General features: G+C 36.4%; 1 protein-coding gene and 1 long non-coding RNA gene across 4 annotated transcripts; both read left to right on the forward strand.

Moving 5' to 3' along the window:
- Positions 1-217: 217 nt before the first annotated feature.
- On the forward strand, positions 218-7089 carry LOC129248624 (uncharacterized). Of its 3 annotated transcripts, none has more exons than XM_054888247.1 (2): positions 218-326; positions 397-1367. In XM_054888247.1, exons 1-2 carry the CDS (start codon positions 276-278, stop codon positions 1045-1047), a joined length of 702 nt encoding a protein of 233 aa, XP_054744222.1. In that variant the 5' UTR covers positions 218-275; the 3' UTR covers positions 1048-1367. The 3 variants fall into 3 exon arrangements, with proteins under 3 accessions (XP_054744222.1, XP_054744221.1, XP_054744220.1); XM_054888246.1 differs by lacking the exon at positions 397-1367 and adding an exon at positions 6306-7089 and having other exon boundaries at positions 221-326; XM_054888245.1 differs by lacking the exons at positions 218-326; positions 397-1367 and adding exons at positions 6088-6224; positions 6306-7089.
- A 4210-nt stretch (positions 7090-11299) lies between these two features.
- On the forward strand, positions 11300-12231 carry LOC129247897 (uncharacterized). Its single transcript, XR_008582583.1, has 2 exons — positions 11300-11410; positions 11481-12231. It is a non-coding gene; the product is annotated as an uncharacterized LOC129247897 (long non-coding RNA).
- The last annotated feature ends 1614 nt before the right edge of the window (positions 12232-13845 follow it).

Here is a 13845-nt window from a genome sequence, read left to right on the forward strand (position 1 = left end):
CAACCCTGTCTGTGTGATTCCAAAAATAGCTGATAAGAGCGCTAGTAATTATTCTAAATTGAGCCCCAAATGCATAGCCTTTCCATCCAATAAGTATTTCGAATAAGTATAGTTTAATTTTTCTTTCACTTTGTTGTTGTGTCAAGATTTTTGCACAACTGGCTTTGAATATAAATACCTTGAGAAGTTTTGCGAAGCACTTAGTGCGAATCAGAATCCGAAAGCGCGCCTTTCATTGACAACAGCAGAGACTTTGCAGACTACGCAGTCGAAAAATGTTGAGGACACTTTTACTCGTGGCATTCTCCACGCTTTTGATAGCACAGGTTTGTAAAATGAAATAGATTATTTTTCACATTATTTTATTAAAAAACAAATTGCTGCGTATTGCCACAGTCCGGTTTGTGTCTACCAAAACCATCCTCCTCGGAATCAGCGGAGAGACCTAATGGTTGGCAGAGACTCGAACAACTTGCGTACAAAAAATTGTTGATTTTTTTAAATTATGGACTGCAAAAAAGCAACCAATTAGTCAAAGACGTGTTGGCAGATCCATCCATGAATAATATCGACAACGATGCTATGGAACAACAAAAAAGTGTACTTCGGAAATATGTGCAGGACTCAAAAAAATCGTTAGTTGCTACTTTGCCTTCCAACAAAAACAATCACGAAAATCGCTTGGTGTTTGCATGTGAGAAAATTGTTGTGCTTAGGAGTATGAGCGACTTTGAGCCACCATTTTATTCATATACAGAGGGAACACCAGAGGAACAGATTATTTGGGATGCTTTGAAGAAGCATGGAGTTCTTGAGTACCGTGCGGAGTTAAATAATCGTACACAAGAATTTATGAGTAATTTTGCTGATGAAGTTGATAATTTTATGAAGACACTTTCCGCAGCCGAAAAAGAGGAGGCAAAAGATATGGTGGAGGCATGGAATAGGTACACGAAACACGAGCTTGGATTGAGCAAGATTGAATTGGGACAACGTTTGTTTACAATACTATACGACTTTGATTCACACATGAGAAAGTCCACTTAAGACAGTCTCTCTTTATAAAGATATAAGTAGAGATAAAATAAATCGGTTATTTGTTAAATTGAGCTTGAAATTGGCTTTGCCTAAGTAATCGGCTCGCCGCCACTCTCTGCTCGCTTATCCTCTTCAGGGACATCGGCACATATGTATACGTTTAGGTTTTTTGAAATCTTTCCATTCATAGATGAATGGACATTATTTTGTTTTTTTGTAAAAATTACTATTTTCTATTTTTTCTTAGCTTACTGAATTGTTATAAATGTAAGCTGAATAACATGTAATAAAATGAAAAGTAAAATTAACGTTAAAATTAAAAAAAATATAAAAATAAACTACAAAATAAAAATTTTAATAATTAAAAAAATTAAAAACTAAATTTTTAAAATCTAAAAAATTTTAAATTGCTTTTTTTATTTACAAAAAATATATAAGAACAATTTAAAAAATAAATTATAACAAAACGTGTTTTTATTCACCTTAAGGGCACTAAAATCGTTCTCAATACAGAATATTTAATAAATTAAAACAAATTAAAAGAATATTTAAAACAAAAATTTTAATTTTTTTTTAATTAAAAAACAAAAACAATATAAAAAAAATTAAAAAAAGGTTTAAAAATTTGAGAAAACTTAAAAAGAAATTTTAAAAAGTTAAAAAAAATTACAAAAACAATAGAAAAATTGTTTCTAAAAAATCTCAACTTTTTTTTTACATTAAAAAAATATATGTACAATATAAAAACAATTTAAAAAAATAACTTATAGGAAAATATGTTTTTATTCACATTAGGCACAGAATATTTACAAAATTAAAAATATGTAATATAAAAGAATTTAAAAAACTTAAAAAAACAACTTTTTGAAAGTTGAAAGAAAACTTAAAACAAATTTTAAAAACTCAATTGTTGAAGCAAAAAAAAATTTTAAATTAATATATCTAAAAAAATTACAGAAAAATTTAAAAAGATTTAATGAATTAAAAACAAAATTAATTGCAAACGAAAACATTTTAATAATTAAAAACAAATTTCTTTTAAATTTTTGAAACTAAAAAAATATTAAAAAAACAAATTTTTAAAACTTAAAACTTAAAATATGTTAAAAATTTTAAAACTAAAAAAATATTAAAAAAAAATGTTTGTAAATAAGAAAATATATGTAAAAACATTTAAAAAAAATTATAGCTTCTTAAACAAAAGTTATAAAATGTAAATCATAAAATATGAAATATGATAAACTTATTAAGTAAACACCATTCTTAAAATAGAATCTTACCATTTGGTTGCATTACCATTGGACTTGATATTAGTTTAAGTCGTGATGGCATTGATATCACCAAATTTTCAGTTACTGTCCATTCTTCTGGAAAAACATTTTTAGTTGTTCCTTATTTCGTATCAAATGTTTACGGATTTCGTCCCTTAAATGTTCCCACAAATCTAACCTAGAAGCTTAAAAACTTATTTAATTTTTGAACTTCGGCTTTAACTCTTGTAAAAACATGCCTTAGTGATCAAATTTCATTCCAGATGAAACTATGGGTAACTAAAATCTAAAATTGTGCACCTGTCTACTTGGAAAATATCAAGCAAGACTTAAGAAAAGGTACCGTCTGGGAACTATTCACTACTGAAATCTAGGCATCACTTTTGTAAGACCCTTTATTAACAATAAAATTAAAATTATACACCTTGTTTACTTAAACAAATCAATCGCATGGATGATTTAACTTATTTTGCTATTTTTTCTACTCATCCGTATTTGTAAGCCTATTTAATTTTAGGCCTCTCCGATTCGCCAGGCGTAAGCAAGTGGCAAATAGATGAAGCAGCTGGCATAAATAAAATGTGCTGATAGCGCTGGAAAAGAGCTGTCAAGAATTATATTTTTTTGGAAGCATTTGGATTGACTTGGTAGACCGTGCTCATGCAGATTAACATTTTTTTTGTTTTTTTTGTTGGTGGGTGAGGCCTTCGCACTTACAGCGACCGTCGTCTACTGCGTCGTGTGGTGTGGCCACTAAAACGATCCATCTTCTCCTTCTGGGGAGACACCCTTCCTGGAACTGCCTTCTACATTACTTCGGGAGGGTCCAGAATGGCATCCATCAAGGACCGATTCTATTCACCCACGTCCGGGTCCACCATATTTGTACGCAGCTTTCTTGCTATAGGCTCGTCTCTTGGAGTCTCCATCTGAGCGGCTTTGCTTTGTTGCACAGCACTGAGGTAAATCTTTTTTTCCGAGGACGTTTTCGATGTATATCTTTACCGCGCTCCAGCTGTCCTCGGGTTCGAGCATTTTGTTGATTATATTGCTCGGCGCGAAATCGCCAATCTGCTCCCTCAGAGCATTTCTTTTCGCGAGCCATCTGTTACAACTAAAAAACGTGTGTTCAGCGTCATTGCTCAGCGCTTCGCAGTATATACACTTGGAATCGGTTACCCTTCCCATGCGGTATAAGTATCCCTCCCGAGAGGAACTGAGTTAAGAGGTGGTTCACTTCCTCGAAGTTCCTTTGGACCCATTTGTCAATTAATGGAATAAGTTTCGCCGTCCATCTGCCACTCGGTTCAGTGTCCCATCGGCTTTGCCACCGCAGCATGGTTTGGCATCTCCGTTCTGAAAAGCTAGTGATTACGTGTTTCTTCTTGGAGTCCCATACATCCATTCGTTCCCGGGCTATGAGGTGGACGAGTTTCTGCCCGCTAATCACGAAAATAGCTGCGCCTGTGACAGTGCGGTAGGCTGAGGCAACTCTAAGTGCCACTATTCCTTGCACCACCTCCAGTGCTTTGCGCTTCGCTTTGCAGTTTAGCATAATTCCCCATACTTCGGTGCCGTACAGGAGAATTGAGCTTGTGGCCGCCATAATTAGCTTTCTTTTGCTCTGTGTTGGCCCACCGATGTTTGCCATTAATCTACTTAGCATACCTGTGACCTTTGCTACTTTGATAGCCGCATGCCGTATCTGGACCCAGAAAGTAGGCCTGCAGTCAAGTTGAATACCTAAGTATTTTACTATTTTTTGGGTCACTAAGGACGTGTCGCTTATTTGCATGCTGACCTCGAGTGGCATGTGACTTCGTGTCATAAGGATGACTTCGGTTTTATATTTGGCGAGTTCCAGGCCGTGGTCCTCAAGCCATATTTGCGTCCTTATCATCTTGATTCAGCTTCCTTCCAGCATCCTCAGTGTCCCGAACTGGTATGACCGCCGCTATATCGTCCGCGTATCCTAGTAGATATGTATCTTCTGGCATTTCTATGCTCAATATCACATTGTAGCTCAGATTCCAGAAATCGGGGCCGAGAATAGATCCTTGAGCTGCTTTATCGCTTTTGTTCTCTGACCATCTGGTGTGTCGTACAGCAGTTCACGTTTACCCAGGTAGCTCTGGAGAACCCTTAGCAGGTATCCAGGTATTCGAAACCTTTCTCGTAGTGCCTTCACACTGTCTATTCATCGTAGGCTGTTAAAGGCGTTTCTTATATCAAGCGTTGACAGGATGGTGATGCGGTTCGGGTAGTGGCATCTACATACCTTGAGCGCTGCTTACCACCCCTCCTCTATTGCGACAAGGGTTGATTTCCCGCATAGGAAACCGTATTGCCTTGCTGATTATCCTCCTGCACTCTCAACAGACTCTGCAAGTCTGCGCTGTATGAGTTTCTCCAGCAATTTTCCGGCGCTGTCCAGCATGCAAAGCGGACACCAAGCTGACGGTTGCACCCTTACCTTTACTGATCAGCATCAGTTTCTGTATTTTCCACAGCTTAGGAAAGATGCCTCAAGCTATGCATGCATTGTAAACATCGAGCATCACATCTGGTCGGCTTTCAGCCACAAGCTGGGATGCCACCTGGGCCTAGAGCTTTGTTTCTTTTGAGGCTTCTTGCCGCGGCTTTAAGCTCTTCCTCCGTGAAGGGTGGAAGCATCTCGTCGCCTTCGGGGTCTCAGTCTCTACACGCATAGGGCGCGTGGGGAACAGTCTGTCCACTATTTTTGATGATAGCATTACTGTCTATATGTACAGCTGTGGAGTTGGCGTTTAGTTTCCCCGTTACAATTTTATAGCTCAGACCCCAAGGGTTGCTATTTAGATCCCTTCGAAGTTCCTCCCATTGCCTTTTGCTGGCGATGATTGCTTACTTCAGCGCTTCTCGGGATCGTCAGAAATCAGCAGCTTCCGCCTCTGCTTCTCTATTTCATCTGGCTCTGGTGTACCTTCTTCTATTACGGCAGCAGCTCCTTCTGAATAGCATCGAATGAGAATTCGCAATGTTGAAGCAAACTACGTCTCCCTGTATGAATCCAGTTTAATGAAACTCTCTTGAAAGAGAGTTGACAGCATTGAAAATAGTGAGTTATACCAGTTTCATAAGGGGCAGTCACAAGCGCTAGCGGCGAATCTGGTTCGAAAATTTTGTTGTTGTTTTCGCTTACAAGTTTTTCGCAAAGTAAGCAGAGCCTAGAGATAGCGAACAGAGAAGTAGCGAATCCAACTCGTCTTTTCTATACTAAAACTAAAACTATGTTAGTTCAAAGACGCACATCAGGTCATAGCATCCAGTCTTGATTAGCTCATACTCGTACCTACATATGTACGAGTATATATGTCACTGGTCCAACCTTCCTCACGTCAATTGCGACTTAATTAGATTAAGAAACGAAAATATCTAATTAAAATTTAAAATAAAAAATTTAAAAAAATAAAAAATTAAAAAATTAAAAAAAAATAAAGTCAACATTTAGCGGGTGTTGCGGCCGAGCTGTACTGTCACTGTACTTATACATATATACATTAAATTTTATTTCAATAAACCTTGTCCGTGCGATTGCAAAAATAATTGATAAGAGTGCGAGTAATTAGTTGGAATTGAACCCCAAATACAGATCCATATGCAGTTTTTGTAGCCTTTTTGTCCAATAAGTATTTCAAATAAACAAATAATCTAACTTTGTTTTCACTTTTTATTTCACTTTGTTATGCAGTCAAGAATTTTTAACAATTGACTTTGAATATAAATAGATTGCGAACGCTTGCGATGCATTTAGTGCGAATCAGAATTCGAAAGCGCGCTTTTTATTTACAACAGCGGGGACTTTGCAGACTACGCAGTGGAAAAATGTTGAGGACACTTTTACTCGTGGCATTCTCCACACTTTTGATAGCACAGGTTTGTAAAATAAGATAAATTTTTTTTCACATTATTTTCACATTATTTTATTTAATAACAAATTGCTGCGTGTTGCCACAGTTCGGTTTGTGCCTACCAAAACCATCCTCCTCGGAATCAGCAGAGAGCAATAACGTTGCGCAGAGCGCTCAAACGACAACACCGTTGCCGGAAGAAAGCAATTTAGAAATTGGAAAGAAAAAACTAGAAACACTTATGCACAAAAGTTACTTAAATTTATTAAATTATCAACTGGAAATGACCAACCAGATAGCCAAACACGTACTAGCGGACCCATCAATGGACAAGATTGACAACGAAGCTATGGAATACGAAAGAAGTGTACTTCGAAAATATGTGAAGGATTCAAAAGAAGCGTTAATAGCTACTTTGCCCGCGGACAAAAACGATCAGCAAAATCGATTTTTCTTTGCACTAGGGAAAGGTTTTGTGATTGAAAATTTCGACAGTTTTGCACGCAGACGTGCTTCAAAAACAGAGGAACTAACACCCGAGCAACAGGCCACTTGGGATGCCTTGAAGAAGCATGGCTTTCCCGAGTACCGTACCGATTTAGATAATCGTGCAAACGAATTCGCTGGATATTTAGCTGACTCATTTGATGATTTTATGAAGACACTTTCCACAGCCGAAAAAGAGAAGGATAAAGATATGGCGCAGACATGGGAAATGTATAAGAAAAACGAGCTTGGGTTGACCAAGATTGAATTCGGGCAACGATTGTTCCAAGAACTATTCAGCTATAATTCGAAATTTTAAATGCAATTAACGAGAATGGTACGAAAGTGGATATACGAAAGGGGAATAAATAAATACCGGAAATAAAATTTTACTTAAAACAGTCTCTCTGCCATTTTTAATTAATCAGCCTCAATACGAGGTAGGTAGTTAGCAAAGTTCTTGGCTTACTCAATCAAACATCAACTGGTGCATAGGCGGAGCAACGTTTGCATAGTACGCTTCCTTTTTCGGGTGAGAGAAAAAATGTTATTTGAGGGTGTAGTTTCATGGTAAAAGCATCATTGGTATATGTCTTTTATAAACTGAAGATGACGCCAGTACTTCCGTCAATGATGAGAATTGAGCCGCGACCTAAGCTAAATGGAATGAGCAACACAATGCAAAATACCCTACAGGTAGTTTCTTTATCGAGACAATCTTTAGATGCACAGTTAAGTTGATTAGATCTACCTCAGAGGCAGGAGTTATGCTGCTCTGCTGAATTCCGAGGTACTGTTGAGGTTTCCTTTTGAGGGGAGGCTGAGTGGGGTGTTTAAGGAGAGCACAGTGTGGTCACATGGGTTAGGTTAGGTTAGGTTCTTGTGGCAGTCGACTTAGAGAAGCCAACTCACTTAGACCACATAGGTCCATTGTGGCACCACTGTGTAACACGTGAACCTTACTGTTTAGTTAGAAAGCAGTTAGACTATCTTATGAAGCATCGTATAAGTTTTATCCCAACACCGGATGGTTTCGTAAGAGAGTCAAAACGGTATTACCTTGCTCTACTCCTAGGTAAGATTGGACAATGACAGAGGAATTGTTCTACTGTTTTTTCCTCTTCCTCGTCTCTACAACTTCGGCAGTATTCTTGAGAAAATACTCGCAGCCTAGGAGAGTGCCAACCCAATAGCGAATGATCGCTGACACAAGCCACGACCTTCGAGTTGTTCTCCCTTGAGAGGTTGAGCAATTCTTCTGATTTGTTGACGTGATAACGTCCTCTAATTCGATGTAGCCGGCTGTACGCACCAAAAACTGCGCGTTACATTGCTCATACAGCGTTACCTTGCTCATCCGGCGTTATCTTGCTCATGCGTCGTTACCTTGCTTGAACTGCAAGCGAGAGGGCGGAACGAACGACAAAGAGGAACAATCGGCCCCCGCGTTCGGCAACGTTCGACATCTGGCTCTCTCCTACTTAAGTGAGCGTATATATGTATGTGTATGCGCATATGTATATAAATTCACATACTTGTATTTGCATATGCCTTCTTCCTGTGTGCATGGTAATGAACCATCTCTCTGTTGAGAATAGGAGATGATAGGAAAAGTAGGAAATGAAAGGGGGGGTTTCGAGTGTAAAGTGCCTTGAGAAAGTCAAATCGATGATGTTGCCTCTTAGTGTTGTTGTCTGATGCACAATCGAAATTGAAGATAACTTTCATGAATTTGATAAATGTTTCGTCATTTTTCACGTTTATGTAAATGTAACTTGACATATTCCATTGCAATTCCATTTACTTCCTCCTCTATATCCATACAAAATATCTATCAAACAAATAAAATTAAAATTTTCATTTGAAAATTGCAACCATTACACCAGTATTTTCTTATGACGCTGACACGTTAAACTATCGTCAGTAAACCGACTTTACACACAACCTCTTTTTTGGAAGCACTTGGATTGAAGAGAAAAACTAAGTATATTAGTTATTTCATGTAAAAAATTATTGTTTTCTTTTAAAGCAAATATAATATTTCTTTAGAATACTTTTTTGATGTTTATCTAGCAACACAAGAGCACACAGAACTATGTGATCTTACTTATGTAAGTGTTTTAAGTGAATTCGTAGTTGTAAAACAAATGTTAGTTAGATGTGAAAAGTAACAAAACAAAAGTAAAAATTGGAGTCTTTAAAAGAGTATTTTCATTACATTTAAATGGAAATGTTGCTAGTAAACAAAATAGCTTTTAGGTGGATTTGCGAGTATATTTTTTACGGCTTCTCCCAAATGTATAACCAATTTCGTTGGCTGCGATTTATTAAAAGGAAAACGACGCACAGAAGTCATCTATAAAAGTCATAATATCGAAATAATAAAGGATATTGAATAAACTAAGCTTATAAAACTTACTTGTGCGATGTAAGTAAAGGAATAACTTGCCAAACTTTTGATAAGTAACATATCTGATACACATCGAAAAATAGTTTTTAAGTAATGAAATTAAAAGGCTGCCATGATGTGGGTACCTGCACACTATACATATCGTCAGGTGACTCGCCATTTTCTCTGCAGAAATATTTTGGAAAATTATGTAGTTCATTTACATGCATATAAAGCCATGTTTAGTAACCTTTGCATTACGAGGTGTTGCAAATTTCCTCATTTCAGTAACGTACGGACGTAAATGTACGTTTCATAACTGTTTTTACAAACTTTTATTCCTGAAATAAATACTGCCTTTTAGCATCCTTTTTATGTTATATTATGCATTGCTATTCACCTGGCTTTCTATTTTCTTAATGATTTGTTAAGTTTTTTCATTCGTTGATACATTTAAAAAAAAGTTTTTCATGTCCGTGCTGGGCTTATGTGTGAGGACAGTTTGACAAGTTTCTTCAAATAATTTGGAATATTCGAAATTTTGTCGCCATTAAAAGTACAAAATAAAGATTCCATCTGCTTTATCAAATTTAGGAAATTGGTTGTTGGCTTTGTTAAAGCACCCTTCGAGAATTCGTCGATCCATGTAAACGTAGGCTAATTGGAAACATGTTCCGTTATAGCCTGCTATATATTCTAAGGTATCTTTGCAAGCCCTATTTTCAATTGAATGTGTTTTTACGCGAATTATTAACAAAAAATAAATATAATATAATTGTTCTCCGAAAAAGTATTAGAAATACAAAGAAATACAGATGCTGGAATACTGCAGTTGGTAAATTGGAATGTTACACTTCCGCGTGTATAAACACATGCAAATAAAAGCTTTTAAAAACAATTTATTTCCAATTAAATAAACGGGTTTTAACGAATATGAATAAAGCAACGTGTCAAAAATGGAAACAGTGTTGCCGGCCATATAATTTGGACAAAAAGTTCAGTTTTTACTACAATTCAACCTTTTTTTTGTGAAACAACATTTACTTTTTTTTTTTAAAGAAGCAACACGTTTTCAAATGAGGGCGCCGATTTGTCAAGAGGAAGCGAGGCAGCTGCTTACTTACCTAACCTTTTCTAATTGAGTCATGATTGCAGACTAAAAACTAACAGTTGCACGTCGAACAACAGCGAATGAGAATTTGCAAGGTTGAAGTAAAATAAGTCTGCCTGTATGAATCCAGTTTAATGAAACTCTCTTGAAAGCAGCATTAAAAATAGTGATTTATACCAGTTTCATGAGGGACAATCACATGCACTAGCGGCGAATCTGGTTCGAAAACTTTGTTGTTGCTTTCGCATAGAAGTTCTTGGCCAAGTAAGCAGAACCTAGAGATAGCGAACAGAGAAGTAGCGAATCCAAATCGTATTCTTCTATACAAGAAAAACTAAAACTATGTTGGTTCAAAGACGCACATCAGGTCATAGCGTCCAGTCTTGATTAGCGCATGCTCGTACCTACACATGTATATATGTCACTGGTCCAACCTTGCTCAAGTCAATTGTGACTTAATTAGATTAAGAAAAGAAAATTTTTAATTAAAAAACAAAATAAAAAATTGAGAAATTAAAAAAAATAAATAAAGTCAACACTTAGCGGGTGTTTCGGCCGAGCTTCACTTCCAATTTTGATTATGAGGGTGGCATCCAACATGAGAAGAAAGTCTTCCGAAGCTTCATGCCCTCAATGGATTTCAAATTTTGGATCAACCAAGTGGAAATCACGTACCAGTACACTCGCCTACTATGACCCAATGCCTACAAATTTTAAATGGACTTGCGCACATTTCCTTCAAAGGTGATTTATGTTTCGAACTCAAGATCTACAGCACATTTGCAACGCATAAACACATTTTGCTGCGTTATACGTATGTATATGTTAATATATATGTACTTATACATATATACATTAAATTTAATGTCAATGAACCTTGCCCGTGCGATTGCAAAAAAATTGATAAGAGTGCGAGTAATTAGTTTGAATTGAATCCCAAATACAGATCCATATACATTTTACGTAGCCTTATTGTAAGTATTTCAAATAAACAAATAATCTAATTTTTATTTCATTTTTTATTTCACTTTGTTATTATGTGAAGATTTTTGCACAATTGACTTTGAATATAAATACCTTGAGAACTTCTGCGAAGCACTTAGTGCGAATCAGAATCCGAAAGTGCGCCTTTTATTGACAACAGCAGAGACTTTGCAGACTACGCAGTGGAAAAATGTTGAGGACACTTTTACTCGTGGCATTCTCCACGCTTTTGATAGCACAGGTTTGTAAAATAAAATAAATTATTTTTCACATTATTTTATTAAAAAACAACTTGCTACGTGTTGCCACAGCTCGGTTTGTGCCTACCAAAACCATCCTCCTCGGAATCAGCGGAGAGCATTAACGTTGCGTAGAGCACCCAAACGACAACACCGTTGCCGGAAGAAAGCAATTTGCCTAATGGTCGGTAGAGAATCGAACTCCTTTTGTACAAAAACTGGTTGAATTTTTTAAATTCTAAACTACAAAAAAGCAACCGGTTAATAAAATACGTGTTGGCAGATCCATCCATGAATAGTATCGACAACGGTGCTATGGAGCACGAAAAAAGTATGCTTCGGAAATATGTGAGGGAATCAGAAGAATCGTTAGTTCCTACTTTGCCTTCCAATAAAAACGATCACGAAAATCGCTTTGAGTTTGCATTTGAGAAAACTGTTGTGCTTGGAAGTCTGCACCAATTTGTGCGACGACTTTGTTCAGATACAGAGGAACTAACACCAGAACAACAGATTACTTGGGATGCTTTGAAGAAGCATGGAATTCTTGAGTACTGTACGGAGTTAGATAATCGTAGATACAAATGTTTTATGTGTAATTAGGCTGATGAGTTTGATAATTTATGAAGACACTTTCCGCAGCCGAAAAAGAGAGGACGAAAGATATGGTGGAGGCATGGAATGGGTACACGAAAAACGAGTTTGGATTGAGCAAGGATCAATTGGGACAACATTTGTTCACAAAACTATTCAATTTTGATTCTGATACTGTTCACGAAATGGCACAAAAGGGAAATAAATAAATATCTTAAATAAAATTTTACTTAAGACGGTCTTTCTTTATAAAGATATAAGTAGAGATAAAATAAATCAGTTATTTGTTAAATTGAGGTTGAAATTGGCTTTGCCTAAGTAATCGGCTCACCGCTACTCTCTGCTCGCTTAACAACTTTTTTTTTCTTTGGAAAAGCAATAAAAAATTATGCGAACAGAAGCGATCTTAAGCGAGTCTGCTTTTAGCTGATTAGTTCTTAATGAAATTGCTTAGATCAGTGCCTGCAAATGTAATATTATTATTATTACTTATTAAGGGCTTACGATCTCAAGGCTTACAACTCCATTCTATCAAAATAATGCCAGAATTTTACCTTTTGTGAATAGTTGAAAATAAAGTAAAGGGTTTTCCAAAAACAGGTGTTATTTTGAATAGCTCGCTATTTCGGTTGGCAACCCTGCCCAACTCGGCCAATGTGACGTCACTCACTCTCTGATGGGCGCAATCTTGTTTCCAGCATTCTTCGCTCAAAGAGTCAGTGATCTGAACGCAGGTTGTGACGAGCAGAGAGTAAAACGCGTAGTTTAACGATTGAATGGCAACTGACTTTTTTCAGTGTATACATGAAAAGGAGTGAAAATAATGTTGCAAGATTGTTATTATTGAACAACCAGGTGAAAGAAATAATTAAAAAAAAAAAAAAAATTATAATTTTTGGTTTTCGATAAATTTTACATTTTAAGATTTACACTTGTTTCAGATCTGTCATATATATCACTTATTATAAGTGGTCGAGGAAAGAATCGTTAGTCTATAATTTAATTTTTTTTTCAAGTTGATTTTTTTCACCCAATTTATTTGCTTATTCCGACCTATTTCATAGGTTTATGAACCGACTTGCCTGAATTTAAGAATTAATAGTTGTAGTGAATCATTAAGTAGCGCTTAGGAAAAAACAAAAAAAAGAAAATCAACCCTTCCCTTTCATACACCGCCAATCTGCGGGGTGCTTCGATTACTCTTGTGCTTTCTTGCAGAGATATAGGTACACTTTATTTCAAATACAGGGCAAAAAAATTAATTTCCAAATATTGTATATTCAGATTTTAATGGCTAGAAAATTTGTATATTTGGAATTTAGTGTCAATAAAACATTTCGGCATGTCCGATCCGATATGACATCACGCACAACCATGTTATACGAACTCAGTTCCTCTTAGATGCAATCAATGCAACGCTTGGAATGACCTAATTTCCTGTTCAGGTGTGTGACAATACATAAAAATGTTTATGAAGTATTTTTAAAATAATAAAGATTAGAATTATCCGCCCGACTACCGGACTAATGTAGCGTCTACAAGGCAGAAGTCTTAGCCATAAAGGAGGTAAGTGTGTACCTTAACATACACGCCGTCAAAAAACCTGCCATAAATATCTTCTCAGACACCCAGGTGACAATCCAATCAATGAAGGCGGTGATAGTAAGATAAAAGGTTGCTCAGGAAAGCCTAGCAGCTCTTAGCCGACTGTCACAAAATTTTAACCTAACCTATGTACTTAACTTCGCGCAACCCATCGATGCTTTCCCAAAGCGCTCACAAATTAACCTCAACAGTACCTAGGAATTCAGCAGAGCAGCATAACTCCAGCCTCTGAGGTAGA

Source organism: Anastrepha obliqua, chromosome 5 (genome assembly GCF_027943255.1).
Source record: "Anastrepha obliqua isolate idAnaObli1 chromosome 5, idAnaObli1_1.0, whole genome shotgun sequence".
NCBI classification, from domain to species: Eukaryota; Metazoa; Arthropoda; class Insecta; order Diptera; family Tephritidae; genus Anastrepha; species Anastrepha obliqua.

Bases quoted from the DNA above. Each gene is read 5' to 3' on its own strand.
- LOC129248624 (XM_054888245.1), top strand. From the start codon at position 6,093: ATGCATTTAGTGCGAATCAGAATTCGAAAGCGCGCTTTTTATTTACAA. The intron at 6,225-6,305 runs GTTTGTAAAATA...GTGTTGCCACAG, and splicing joins CCACACTTTTGATAGCACAG to TTCGGTTTGTGCCTACCAAA.